General features: G+C 37.9%; 1 protein-coding gene across 1 annotated transcript in view; it reads right to left on the bottom strand.

The window, feature by feature from the left end:
* Positions 1 to 528: 528 nt before the first annotated feature.
* LOC121523986 (CCR4-NOT transcription complex subunit 3-like) overlaps positions 529 to 15,364 on the bottom strand; it is a 49,911-nt gene continuing 35,075 nt past the window's right edge. Inside the window, exons 17-19 of the mRNA XM_041809120.1 lie at positions 9,920 to 10,052; positions 9,607 to 9,732; positions 529 to 6,982 (exon numbers count right to left, since the gene is read on the bottom strand). Coding sequence (XP_041665054.1) covers positions 6,884 to 6,982; positions 9,607 to 9,732; positions 9,920 to 10,052 — 358 coding nt within the window. The 3' untranslated portion in view covers positions 529 to 6,883. The remainder of the gene's footprint in view (positions 6,983 to 9,606; positions 9,733 to 9,919; positions 10,053 to 15,364) is intronic.

Raw genomic sequence — 15,364 nt, 5'->3', positions numbered from 1 at the left:
CTGATGACACACAGATGTACCTCCAGCTGGGACCTGGTGATCCTACTAGCCTAGCTGCTGTTTTAAGATATCAAATACTGGAAGGCACAAGGATTTTTTTTTACAGTTAAATGAATCAAGGTCAGAAATCGTACTCATCAATTATCCAAGCGCTTAGGGGTCCAGCCCCCGGTTACATTTGTGTATGCTGACCCCATATGAGCCTTTCATTCTCCAGCAGGGGGGTTCCTGGTCGTTCCAAAGTTGAGACTAAAATCTAAAGGAGATTGGGCATTTGCTATCAGGACCCCTCGACTTTGGAACGACCTGCCCAAGCAGATGAGGCTCAGACATCATAATAAAAAAGTGCCCATGATTACAATAGGGTCTTGCAAGCATTTGGTGCTTGTGCCCCTCATTACTGTATTTTGACTTTCCATGACTGTAATTGGATTTGAAATACACAAAAAAAGACACATCAGCAAAAGGGTAGTTTTCTGAAAAGTAATTCTTTTATTAATATTTTACAATCCTTTATTCATGGTTATGTCATTATTTACTTTTTCAGCGCCACTTTGCAAGTGTCATTATTCCATGCTGTCTGACGACAACAACAAACAAAATAAACAAAAATAAAGGAGAGGTTTGAAGTATGACAGTTTATACAACACTTGTCAAGGAGGAAGAGAGAGATTCACATTTGGGCTCTTGGATTGACCTCTCCTCTCTTCTGCTTGGCAAAAAAAAGTAAACAAAAAGGTTAAAAGCAGGACTGTCAGTCAAGTGAATAAGTGTAGAGTTGTTTGTCGGTCAGTGTGTCTGTTTGGCTATAAAAACACCCCACACTCCTGGTGAGAAGTCACTGATCTTCAGAAAGAACAGCTCTCATCTTTTTTTTAAATGCTTTCCCTGTCTCTGGAAAAATTAACAAATAATATACAATCTCACTACGATTAATCCAACAAATACAAAATATAAAGATGGTCTCTCATCCAGGCGCTGCTCCAAACGTTGGAGGACGATATTTGAGTTTTTAAAAAAGCCTTTTGTGAAATGGGGAGGGCCACGGGTAGGTAGAGAAAGGGGCTACAAATTTTGGTACGAATCTTTCAGGGAGGATTATTTTGTTGTGCTGCGGCGACAGGAGCTGCTGGCGGATACATTTCCTCATAAAATTATCTATCAAATACTTCCTGAGAAATAAAGGAAATATCTACCTGGCATGAAGAGAGAGGGGAACAGAAACCACACACACAAAAAAAAAAGAAAAACAGGAGGAGAAAGAAAACAAGCTGCCGTGTGTCCAGGAGCTTGATTTGTTGGTGGTAACAACTGGGCAGTGTGAGTTTGTTGTGAAGCCTTCAGTGTGTAAACATGGAGCAGCACAGAGCTGGAGGACAGAGGAGGTGTGGGCAGCAGTGGTGCTGGTGTTGCTCAGTTTGTACTCTTCAGCACAGAGAGAGGAGGAGGAGGAGGAGGAGGAGGGAGGAAGGCTGGTGGGAGACTAACAAAATGTCCATCCAGCTGCTGGTAACATCCGCCACCCACGACGCTCACAGGGTTAGCTGCTGGAGCGTAAAGTTTAAAGTGTTCAGCTCACCCAGAACAGCACTGTATCATGTAGTGGCATCTTATCATGCAGATTTATCTGCTTTTAAAGACATATATACTTTCTCTGGCTGGTGTCTACAGCAGAAAGTGTTCTACAGAGATGCTAACTTTACAAACATAACCTTGAGGCGGTAGTAGGGATGCACAAATACCAAAACCAGAAACAGATACCAGCACCCAAACCAAGCCAAAATACTCGATGTTAGCATGAAGTCAAAGTTGGAGCCACATCTGCAATTTGTTGATATTCTAGCATGAATGAAAATGAAAAAAGTAGAGGAGAATGAAAACTTTGCACTGATAAACTGTCAAAGGGAGGGATGAAGAACATCTGATAACTTATAAATAGTTTTAAAAGCAGTAATGGTGTTGTTTAAGCTCGGTATCAGTAAATACGGTTAAGTAAGCAATCTTTTTTTAATATAGTCAATAAAGGGAATTTAAACTTTTGCATGATAAAAAGGACAAAAAAAAAAATATTTTTTTAAATTAGTGTTTTTCCAATCTTTCAACACTGATGCATTTTACTTGTCCCAACTGTTTTACTTAAATTATGTTATATATCAAATTATAGGCTAATTTTTCTCGTATCATGCACTAATGCTTACAACTTGTCTGCAGTACTGGCAATTAAAGACAAATTGTTCAATAAAGTTTTTTAAAAAAGCGACAGAACAGACAGAAGTAGAGGAAATCGAGAGGGAAATTAGGCTATATTTCAGGGTAAAATATCATCTTTGACTATTGGTTGTACAGATTTATGTAACAACTGCTAACATTAGCATTCAACCAGCTTTAGCAAGTATTATTTATAGCCTGCAAATATGACTTTGGGTTAAGACTTTATGACTTTCCTACTGAACAATGCTAAGTAATCGAGTGTGTCTAGGATTTTACATTTTCAAATTGAATTATGTTGCAAATCAAAAAGATACTTGCAAGCAAATGTTACTCAAAGCATGACTGAAGCTTTCAAAACAAGGTGACACAAAATTTTTGGCTACAGTTGGTTTTACACCAATTCTGGTTGGAGTACTTATTTAGTTGGCTAACATTATTGCTGGCTATGAAATTAAAAAAAAAAAAAAAAAAAAAAAAAAAAGATTTCAACTGTTATACAATTAAATGGTCAACAACTTCCAATTTGCTTTTTGCCAATTTGATTAATTAGTGCAGAAAGTTCTGTAAATCTGCTTTTATTATTGATTGACTGATTCTAGCTAACAGTTGTATTTAGCTAGCTTACAGAACCACTTGTCAGATGGAAATTCCCTTTTCGGTAATGCTAGCCAGGAAGAAACTCTAATGTTGCCATTCAACTAATACCTTGAATATTTACATTTGCTAAGAATGTAGCAATGAGCTGATAGTAAACTTTGGCATTAAAAAGAAACCCCTCTCTAACATAACAGTTTGCTAACTAACATTAGCAAAAGGCAGGAACCCTTACTCTAGGAATTCAGGCCTTAAATAACGGTGTGGTTAAAGCTAGCATTAGCCATTGATTGTTTTACACAAAACAGGAATAAACATTGTCTAGCTACTTGTGTTGTTAGCAAGCAATTATAGCCAGAATAAAATGCTATGGCTAGCCATTTTCTAGTCTTTCCAAACTTTTATGAAAAATACATTTACTTCTAAGCTAATGTTAGCTTGGATTATCAGCCATGAATGCAAATGTAGTAGAACATGCCCATTATTAGCAGTTTGAAATGTACCACTAAATAGTATAGTACATGTTTTTCTTGCTTATTGGGTTAGCTTGGATATTCAACCTTAAATGCTAGTACGGTCTAAGGCTAACGTTAACCATTTGGTAGATTTACACACTAGTTGTTCTACAAAGTAGCACATTATCAAAGGAAACCAATTCATTACCAGCTAATGTTGTTTTTATTTTGTAATGCCAGCCTTGGCACTAATTCTGCTAATTTCTAACATGTTTCAACGCCATTATTTCATTATTTGTTCTATAGAGTAGTACATCATCCTAGGAAACTGATACTAGTTAACTATGTTGTTATCTTCCAATGTTAGCCTTGAATGTTAACTTACTTGAATACTTACATTGTTAAATGCCAGTATTTGCTTCTCCATAGCACAAAGAATAAGGAACTGATACTAGAGAACTTTCTGATGCTAACTTTGATCAATGCTGTCAGGATTTATTGTTTTATAGAGCAGCTAGTATCACAGAAACTGACGGTGCAATAACATTGGATTGTAAGCCATAAACACTACCTTTGTAGGATGCTAATATGGTTAAACACCAACATTTGTGCTTTTATAGAGTAGCACTATATTATAGGGTATTAATACTAGCTAACTGTGCTGTTATCTTGTAAAATTAGCCTTTGATGCTAACTTTTCTGAATGCTAACATGGTTGAATGCCAGAACTAGTTTTCTATAGTGACATTATAAAAGGAAACTGATACCTGCTGTGTTGTTATCTTGTAACTTTCCTGATTGCTAACATAGTTAAACGCCATCACTAGTTGTTCTGTAGAGAAGCACATTATCAAAGGAAACTGATCCAGTACTAGCTTATCTTGTTGTTGCTGTTAAAATGCTAGCCTTGGATGCTAACTTTGCTAACACGTCTAAATGCCAATATTTGATGTTCTATAGAGTAGATCCAAGGAAACTGATGCTAGCTAACTATGTTGTTATTTCATAATGTTAGCCCTATTGCTAATTTTTCTAAATGCTAACATGGTTAAACACCTATTGTAGTTTTAGTATAGAACAACATATGCTAGAAAATTGATACTAGCTGTGTTGTCTCACATTTTAAACCTTGCTAACTTTTCTCAATGCTGACATGGTGCACTCCAACATCAGTTGTACTAAAGAGCAACACATTCTCATAGGGAACCGAAAGTTTACTAGCCAACAGTGCCGTCATGTTGACCTTGAATGCTAACATTTTTGCATACAAAAATAATTGAATGCATTGTTTAATAGAGTAGCACATTATTATAGGAAACTGATACTAGCAAACCATGTTATTATCTGCAATGTTAGCCTTTAATTTAAACTTTTGTTCCTATTATAGGAAAATTATTATAGCTAACTGTGTTGCAATCTTATAATGCTAGCCTTCAAGGCTAACATGGTTGAACACCAACATTACCACATTAATATTATCAACTTGGAATGTTAGCCTTGAATGCTAACTTAGCTGAATACTGACAGTAGCTGTAATTGACTGGTACTCAAAGAGTTATCAAATATGTCATTTTACCCCTGAAATACAGCCTAAAATCCCTCTGAATTTCAGCGATATAATTATTTTGGAGGTGAGTGCTGATAAAGCAGTGAAATAATAATAATAATGTTTTTAGTGCTTGTAGCCTGGAACATTAAAGAAGGAAAGTAACAACAACTTTCCTTGCCTGTGCTTGATGAACATTTTTAATATATGACAAGATACCACCAATGAAAAGTAAGGAACACTGCTGGACTGTGTTTTTCTTTGTCAATGTGATGTGGGTGAGCTGATCATTCATAATGTGAACAGATAAGCCAAAGACCTTTAACTTAAACCTGAAATAGATTCTAATTTTGGAAGTATGATCTTTTTCACCTCAAACAGTTTCCAAATGATGATATAACGCTGCCCACCAGGTAAGACAGTTACTACCAACACCTCACCGGCTGTGTTGTCACACTCCTCCATCGTGGCTGGATGGGAGTAGGCAGGGCGGGATATTTTTAGACCACAGCAGCCAGTTGAATTCACAAAATAACCACAAAAAAACAACAGCTGCAGGACCTCTGAAGATAGTTAAGTGCTAGAGGGGTCTGTGGTGCCACCTACAACCAACACTTAGCTGCTGGGTTTGTGTTTTCGTCTAGTGTGGTAAGGCTGGATTACAGCAGAGGAAGGTTTAATGGTCAAAGGGTTGGTTTGTTTGGAGATCAACAAGCCCTTATAGCAGCAGAAGAGCAGGAGAAACATTACTGGGAGTCAATTTCTAACTCATATTATAAGATGTAGAAGAATAAGAACATGTTTCATGACCTGGAGCAGAGCCAATTCTGTTTTTGGATGATTTTGTGTTGGTATGAAACCCCCTTGTAGACTCTAGGCAAACATCAGTGAATCCAACACAAGTTACCCTAAATCACAGAATATTCTGTGTTTGTTGATGCATGTTTGAACAACTGTTTCTCATGATTTGATGACATTTTTATTGGTGTTTGGCTACCAGGCCAGCTGGTTTAGATGCTGCTCTAATGCCAAACTTTATTGCTTTTTACATTTTACCCCAAAAAGGGGGCTTTACATAATTTAACTCTTACTAATTCAATCTAGAGATTCATAAATGTAAACGAAAGAAAAATGAAAGTGAAAGTCAATGTTTTAGCACCAAATCCTACATTGTCTGTTACTACAATGTAATAATTCAACTTTTTATAACTTAAAATATTGATCAATTTAACAGAAAAATGTGTTTTTATGCAAAAGTGCCCTACTTTATTGAAAAAAAGTTGCTGCTGATTGGATGAAATCTTTGAGACACGGGCTAGAGGAGAGCATGCTGCACAGCATTCTGCACCACTTCTGCAACATGTTTAATGTCAAAAATAGAGTAAAATGAGGTTTTTCAGACTGAACATGCAACAGGTTTATAGAATATACTGGCAACTAAGTGCATGTCCAAAACGACTCCTTATGGCTGACGCTGCAGGTCACAGGTTGCTCTTCTAGATGCTGATTTTTGAGTTAGATTTGAGTTAAGCTGTGTGATTTCTGCCCTGCTGCTGCATCTCTGCTCCATCAAACAACTCAGGAAGAAGTTGCAGCTCTGATACTACAGATTTAGTGTGTATACTTGTTTGGTGAGGTTTCCCTAACATAGCCTGTACTGTATGATTAACCAATTCTCTTTGGTTCTTAATGGGCTACATATGCAAACGTTTTAAAGCCAACATAATGAGATAACACAGAGGGGAAAGCACATGATAGTCAGGTGTGATTTTTGTGTCTTATCTGCCAAAGTGTCGTAGTAAAGAGAGTTCCAGTTCAGGAGAAGAAAAGGCCTGATGATGGAGGACAGGAGGAGGAGGAGGAGGGTTGGAGAGTCGGAGGAGAGGAGGGCTCTAAATGTGTCCTTATAAAGCCGTTTGCCCCCCCCCCCTTCCTTTCCGGACGTCTCCGTCCCCCAAAGAGCTGAGATTAAATCCAGGAATGTCAGCAGGTGGACCACTCTTCTTCAATTGTTGCTCTCTGTCCTCCTTCAGCCGTTTGTTTGTCCGTGTTTTAGTCGAGTCTTTCTGGCTGCAGGTCACTGGAGGTCTCGGTCTTCAAGGTACCGGTACTCAAATGTGAAGCCTTCCTTCTTCCGTTGGCCCCATTTCTCATAGTCAAAGTAAATATATGTTCCCTGAAAAAGAAAGACAAAAAAATACCTGGGTGGGTAAGGAAGACTCAAAAGAGTTTTTTAACAGAACCAAACAAGCCAGGTATGAAGAGACCCTGACAAAACTTTTTTAAGCTACTCCCAAAACACTTCAGGTAAAAAAGGAGCACAGTTATACTACAGATTGAGGTTTTGATATATTCTAATTTATGTAGAATTAAATGCTTTAAACTTCCGTTTTGTTTTTTCTTTTGCCAAATACACTGAGTATGGAAAAAAAAATAGAAGCTTCAGCATCACCTTTTGGTTGGTTTTATTCTTGTATGCATTTATGTAAAAAGTTAAAATAATTTCTGTTTTTTTTTGGCTGGAATAATGATAAAAGCTGACCAGTTAGTACACACTTAAACTGCAAAAGTAAAATAACTACGTAACTTTAAGCATAAACTGCATAAACCAAGGTATATTTGGGGAACTGTTAGGACCTTATAGGCCCTGAGAGGGTCCAAGTTAGAGCTGGGAAATAAATTGATTAAATTGATGAACCGGGTGTTTTGGAAAATCAAGATTTCGAAAAATGAAAATCGAGAATTTCTGTTAAACTTTACTGCAGTGATACCAAAAGTAAAAGCTACTGTTAGAAGCTTTAATTTTATGTTAATTCTGGCAATCCTGTAAATAAAAAAAACACCGTTTTCTTATATAGTGCTCCCTTTTTAGTCTGGCCTTTAACTAAATTTTAGATGATTAACTTAATTTGTTTAAGTGTTTTAGCATTTATCTCTGTCTAGTTTAATGTCAGGACTGTCTTTCAGTATATTATCCTCGTATCATAATTTACCAAGTTCTCTTTATGTGTTCAAGACTTATTTTATACAATTTACTGAGCTATTTTTAGCGCTTTTATTCTTATTTTAGTATCTTTTTCTTCTGTTTTCATTTCATTTTAGTTTATTCTTTTTTTAAATGGACTTGAGCATGTATAGCACTTTTCTACTTGTCTGACTACTCCAAGCGCTTTATGATATATATGCCAATGTTGTGTTTGGATTACAGGGTGGGGAAAAGGGGACAGGGATGGTGTGGGGTAGTGTGGAGTCATGTATTTTCTTTTTTTATTTTGTCTGTGTGTAAGGCACTTTCTAATACAGTTTTTGTATGGAAAGTGCCATACAAAAAAAAAAACTGATTTATTGATTGATTGATTGATTGATTGATGTGTAACCACAGTGATCACAAACAAAGAAAAACATCCTGCTCAGTTTTAATGATATTATTCACTTCGAATCCTTTACTAATCAATACTCCTCTGATGGTCTTGTTTGCTTGCATAGATCAAGGAGAGACGTTTGCATTACTTTTTCTTTACCAGATAAAACTTTGATGTAGTGTCAGTGTTCATGTAAATAACCTCCACAGTGCACTTTTAAAGACAAGTTTACAGCCCCCACTTTGTCCTTTAAAGGAACATTCAGTTCAATGTTGTTACATATTGCTGATAAAAATAAAAAAAACTGTTCTAGTAGTTTCTTTTTAATTTGACAGCAAAAAATCAATTAAAATCGAGTTTGGTGTGAAAAAAATTGAGATTTAAATTTTTAACCATATTACCCAGTCCAAGCCAAAGTATTAAAAAAACATAATATTTGATGAGTCATTGGGGAATTTTTTTTCTTATTTCACAATCAACACCTAAACAAAAAGTTTCTGAAAAAATTAACCCCTTAAAACATGCATTTTTATTTTATGTTAGCATCTAAAGAGTTAACTAAAGAAAAACTGTATTTCATCTGAGAAGAGTTTTATTCCATTTCTGTTGCTAGGCAGGATAAAGCATTTCTTTCAGCTCTGATTGGTTTGCCCGTTACAAAATTTCAGAGGGTCTGGGTAACATCATTCAATGCCTGAATATTTTGAGATGACAGTAAAATTGACCAATCAGATCTCTCCTTTCAGTGGCCGGGCTTGACTTGTTGTCTTCGTGCAGAGAGTGAGTGTAAGAGCCATGGCTGCTACTAACGGTTACTATTGCTTTACTAATGCATCAATAAAGCATTTGTCACACTATATGCACAAAAGTTGCTGTTAATTATTGAATTCAGGTGTTTCAATCAGACCTGTTGCCACAGGTGTATAAAATCAACCCCTAGACATGCAGCCTAGAAACGGAAGACCATGCAAAATCAAAGAGTGGGTCAATAAATGCTGAGACGCATGGTAGGTTAAAGTCTCCAGTGGCCATAAACTGGCTTATAGATTAGTTAATGTTTTATAGATGGGGATTTAATGCTTAATATTGCATAGTTATTTTAAAGGGTTACCCTACCAAAAACTACAATCTAGTAATGCTTGGTCACTATGAAAAGAATTTAAGGTAGTATTTGTGGATGAAAATGATCGGTACCCATCAGACATAGGGACAACAGTCTGTGGTTTTACTGTATTTTTGTTGCATGAGGGGCACACAAAGTAATCAAGAATGAACACCAGAATTCAAAGGCAACGTTTGAGCTGTACATGAAGAAAGTGGATATCTTCTGCTGCTTTATTGGAAAAGGTTAAAATGCCAAAAGTGATACAACTCTGAAGAGTTTGGATGGATTTTAAAAACCATCTCCAGTGGATGTGAAAACAGACGTGGAGCTGACCTGCTCAAACTCATCAGTGATGGTCTTGGGTTCTTCGTGTCTCTGAAACCACATCATGTATTTTGTGTGAAACCTCCAGGACTGTTTCTTCAGGGCTTTGGCTGCCAGATACTGGGCCTTAGTGCCCTGCACAGAGGAGGAGGAGAGAAAATAGAAAATTAAAAATAGATGACAGGCAGCAGAGAATAAGAAATAAGTAATGTGGAAGAGATTAATCTGAATCATGTATGAGGGGAGATTTTTACTTTTTGTCTTTTGAATCCTGATACATCTTCAAATATGCAGATTTAGAGACATGATTGTCAAAATTTACCTCCAGGTAGTAAAAGATGAAGAAGAGGGTTTCTGTGGAAAGCCTCTGGTAAAACTCCACAGTGTCGGAGTGAGGCGGGGGCACCTGGTGGTGGAAAGGCAAGGTGGGGCATGGGTTCCTCATCAGGTACTGCCTGTAAAAACCCACACAGACGGATGGTTAGTGGGCGATAAGAACCCAAAGCAGCCTCTATTCTGAAGTAGACACCAAAAACGATCAACAGGACCAAACAAAAATGTTTTTAACAACTTTCTGGCTCAAACCTCTCACCCATCAGTGAAAAAGTGATTGTAGAAAAAGACTCAATCTCTCTGCACACAATTCTATCTGTAAACCATTTATTTTTAGTCCCAGTTTGTCGATTCTGTTTCCATCCGGCAGTTACATTTGTTTACAAGGTCAGAGTGAACTAAAAATACTCCTCACGTCTCTCTAACAGGCGGATAGTTAGAGACTGATAAACACTTGTGGTGGGTTTAAGAGTCTGACTAACACGGTCCTCATGTATGTGGCTGTCAGCAGAAATATCACAGTGATTGAGCTTAAAATAAAAACCAAGCTTTGTTGTCATGTTTTTGTTTATTTTCATGTCACGTCGCAGCTTTTGTTCAAAGTCATTTCAACCTTTAAAGTGCCCATGATGACCAACTTGAGCTATTTTATCCAGTAATTGCTCCTATTGACACATATGCACCAGTAATTTGCCTGAAAATGACCAACAAATACAACCCAAATTCCAAAAAAGTTGTGGCATGGTGTAAAATGTAAATTAAAACAGACTGATTTGCAAATCTCATAAGCCCATATTTTATTCCCTGTAGAATATAAACAACATTATCAGATGTTGAAACTGAGACATTTTGCCATTTCATGAAAAGATATTAGCTCATTTAGAATTTGATGGCATCTCAAAAAGTAGGGACAGGGTAGCAAAAGGCTGAAAGAGTAAGTGTTTCTAATGAAAAAAAGACAGAGGAGCATTTTGCAACTAAGGCGTCCTTAAACCTTACTAGTTTTCCCTTAATTTCAAGGTTGCAGATAAAATTCCAAAGTCAGAGTAAAAATCATTGGAGTCTTGCTAAAGTCACAGCTCGCCCCCGTTGTCTCAGTTGTTAGGTGTTAGTGGTTATAAGACTCGATTTTAGCAGTTTTAAGGCAGTCTTTCTTCAGTCGTGGCATTATGATAATATCAAACGTGTTTGTAAGTCTGGTCGTACGCAAATTGTGTTTCTCAGTGTCCTGTGGTCAGTGACTTCCTTCTTCAAAACATGAATGTGAGCGTAGATCAGTCTGGAGCCGCTGAATGTTCGCTCAGAACTCAAGAGATTGAAAGACTTCTCTGCTCAGAGCTGCAGTCAGATCTCTGCTCCTGTGTGTTTGTCTACCTCGTCTGTCAGTTCATTCCAGGCTGATATGACAGGTACGGTGAACCGCCACTGGGATTTTCAAAGTAAAAAGCCCAATCAGTTTGTTCCGTGGTGAGACGACTCACGTATTCATCCGGTACTTTTATTCTTAAGTGTTTCCAGGATAGTTACTCGCTTGTTGCAGTATTATGAGGGGCAGAGGTTCACTAATCTGCGAAATCCCATGTCTATGAATTGTGGAAAAATTCTGAAAACCTTCCTAAATTTTTAAATTGTGAAGACTTTGAATATCCCACCATCTACAGTCCATAATTTCATCAAAGATTCAGAGAATCTGAAGAAATCTCTGTGTTCAAGCTAAGAAAAACAAAGCTGAAGGTTAATATTGGATGCTTTTGAGCTTCAGGTCCTCAGGTGGCACTGCATTAAAAACACTGTAATCACTGTATGGGCTCATGGACACTTCCAGAAATCACTGTCTGTCAACATAGTTCACTGTGCCATCCACAAATGCAAGTTAAAGCTGTATCAGGCAAAGAAGAAGCCATGTGTGAATACGATCAGGAAAGTGGCTGTCTCTCTGGACCAAAAAAGGACTGAGGCAAAATGAAAAACTGTTCTGTGGCAGGATAAATCTAAATTTGTAATTATTTTTCGAAAAAAAAAAACAATTTTGTGTCCTGCAGACTAAAGAGGAGAGGGACCATCCAGCTTGTTGTCAGGTCACAGTTGATCAGCCTTGATCTCTGATGGTATGGGGTTGCATTAGTGCTTATGGCGAAGGCAGCTTACACATCTGGAAAGACACTATCAATGCTGAGATGTTTTAGAGCAATCTATGCTCCCATCCAGGCCTGCCTTCAGTCCAGACCTTTCACCAATAGAAAACATTTGGCATAAAAGGAAAAATCCAACGAGGCCAACGGACTATTGAGCAGCTAGAATCCTATGTCAGACAAGAATGGAACAACACTCCTCCCCCAAAACTCCAGAGAGAGATTTTGTCATTTTCAAGACGTTTGCAGACTGTTGTTAAAAGAAAAGGGGATACAACATGAAGGTAAACATGGCCCATGTCCCAACTTTTTTGAGTGTTACTGCCATCAAATTCAAGATGAGTTAATATCATGAGCATAAATAATGGTAAAATGTCTAACTTTCAACATCTGATATGTTGTTAATGATCTATTGTTAGGTTTTTGACATTTGAAATCACTGCATTCTGTTTCTATTTACATTCTACACAGCACCCCAAGTTTTTGGGAATTGGAGTTGTGTTTTAAGGCATTTTTAACCATGTTTCAGGGTTTTTCTTAATTTGGAGGCACATAACATCCAGGAGGTAGTCCTGTCCATCTTCAGGCCTGAAGGATAGCGTTCTCTTCATCATACAGGATGATCTTTTATTTGTGAGCTGTGATATAAATGAGGTTTTTACTTTGTATCGCTATTTCAACAGAATAAAATAAATCCCTCTGAGCTGTATGTGTGAACGCCTGTGTTGGAGAGCGTGTCTGCGTGTGTCTCTCTCTCCTCTTCTAGCTGTGAAACACAACAACAGGTACTGAGCTTGGAGAGGGTTTGAGTGTTTGGATTTAAATGTCAATAGTACCTGTGTGGGCTGACAGCACGGCAGATACAGAGCCAGAATAATCTGGTCTCTAATTGTGCCTGATCTGTGTGAGTCTGTGAGCGTGCACGCAGTTTAAAAAGCACTGATTACACATCAAACACAGTGACGTGACTGTCATAACGCTCTGGTCTTCTTGTATTAAATCTCCTTGTTCTGCGGCTGATTTGTTCTGTGGATCTTTGATTTAAGCAGGATAGAGGAGAAAGCTGCTACAGGCTTTTTTAAATCTTCACTGAAATGTCCTAACAGTGAACAATGACAATTAAACAAATACCCAAGAATTTTAATATGCGCCTGTTGACTCAGATTACAGTTTCAGCTTCTTTTGTCTTTAAATGTTTGCATGTATTTTAGGATTAGACGAGCACAGTCAGATGAAATAGATTTTATTTGCTTTTATCTGGCAGATTTACATCAAGAAGAATTTTCAGAATCCCCTTTTAAAATAATTACAAATCTCTTTATTGTTCATTAAGAGACAATTAGGAGCTTTTTTTTTTTTTTTTTTTTTTTTAAGGTTTATTTAGGGCATTTTTGTGCCTTTATTTGATAGAGGAGGTTAGCAGACAGAGTCGGAAACGGGGATGAGAGCGGGGAGAGACCTGCGTTAAAGAGCCTCAGGCCGGAGTCGAAACCAGGCCGACTGTGTACATGGGGCGCACCTTAACCACTCAGCCACCTGCGCCCCAATGAAGAGCTTTTTAAGTCCAAATCAGCACTCAAAAGGTTTGTAACAGTATACTAATGTTTATTTTTATTTTTAAATGTGAGACTATGACCTAATGATGCTAAACACCCAACATCTGGAGAGCATCACTATGTACCTGTACACAGTGAAGCGGCAGCTTTCAATGCTAAATGATGGGGGCTGATTTTAAATTACGTCAGCAGGTGGGGGTACGCATGTAGCTGGTTTACACACCTCTCAAGGAGGAGAAAGAAGAAGAAGCTACCATGGCAACCACATGGATCCTGACCTGAGCGAAGATTGTTTCTGTTTTAACCCAGCTAAAAAGTCCATCCTGCCACCATGGATGATTTAAAATCACTTTTTAAGATGCCAGCAATGTTGTTCTTCGTATCCACCCATCTACCTGCAGCTCAGTGGATTAAATGGGCTCACGCTTCGTGGATACAGCGGTTTTTGAGGCGACAGGTAAACACTTTCTTGTTTGACTTCTAGTGGCTTATTAGCTGCACTTTGGTGCCAATGTTTTTTTTATAGACAAATCACAAGAATACTATGACTGGTCAATACAGCTCAGACTACAAATGATAACCAGAACAGTTAACATAGTGAATAAGATAACAGCCTGAACCAAAGTGAGTAAATATCAGTATTTCTTTTGCTCTCTTCTTCAACAAGCTTGCTTTCCAATTTACTATTTGTCCTTATGACAGAGTCTATACCAGGCTACCCTTACGGTTCCCCACCCACAAGACATATCTGATTGTAAATATAGAGTATGTCATGTATTTCTGGTATGAAACCAAATGTTGTACAATGTTCTTCCACACAGAGATGATCCTGACTCTAGTAACTAGATCAGGTGATGGTGACAAACAGGCCAGTCCACAGGACAGAGACTTGTGTGTATTGCAAATGTAAGCTGGACAGATACTTGCTATTTGTACTAGTGTATGCATAGTTTATACAACTGAAGGATACCTCAAAAGGGTACAAGACAGCTCAGGCTGTAAACAACTACCTGATGTGTGGGATGTAAACTACAAACATGGGGACACTCAGGGAGGTTAACGTGATGTTAGACCCACACCAGCTGCACTTAGTTTTAACCACATTTTCCTCTGTGCACAGATGTGGCGATCCCAGTGCTTTGATTTGATTGGTGTTAACTAGTGACTTTAAGCTGACTGCATTTGTAGATGATGGTCACACCTCCTCCTCCTCCTCCACCTCTACATCTACCACGGATGTGTACACTGCATTTTGTATCCGTGCGCGTTAATTTCTTGCACAGCAAGCATGTCAAACTGGTGCAGGCTGTGATGCATATGCATGGTTAACAGCAAGTACATTTTTAGCCTGACTACAACGATGACGAGCAGTTTATGCACATGGCTTATGTTCAGAGGGAGGTGGTTTAACCACGAGTTTAAACAAAGATGAAACAAAACCAAGCACTGAACTTTGTCAGCTCTGTTGCAAAGATGCAGGAACTTCCAGCAATGGTTTTAAAGTGACAAAACACTTAAAACTGCTGTACAGTTTGTCTGCATGTAAATACTTCATAAAGACAATCTGCCTGGTCTCTACGATTTATCATCAGAGTGGGAAATCTGAGCTTCTCTGCAGATACCTGGAGATATTACGTCAAAGCGTAGTGTGGTGCTACAGGCTGAAAACTTCCACATATCACAACAGCGACTTGATTTCGACTTCCATCAAGGAAATGATTTAGTAGTTTACTGAAGTGCATGAAG

The sequence above is a fragment of the Cheilinus undulatus genome, linkage group 16 (genome assembly GCF_018320785.1).
Source record: "Cheilinus undulatus linkage group 16, ASM1832078v1, whole genome shotgun sequence".
NCBI lineage: Eukaryota > Metazoa > Chordata > Actinopteri > Labriformes > Labridae > Cheilinus > Cheilinus undulatus.
Note: the sequence above shows the minus strand (reverse complement) of the source record. Positions and strands in the feature narration are given on the sequence as shown.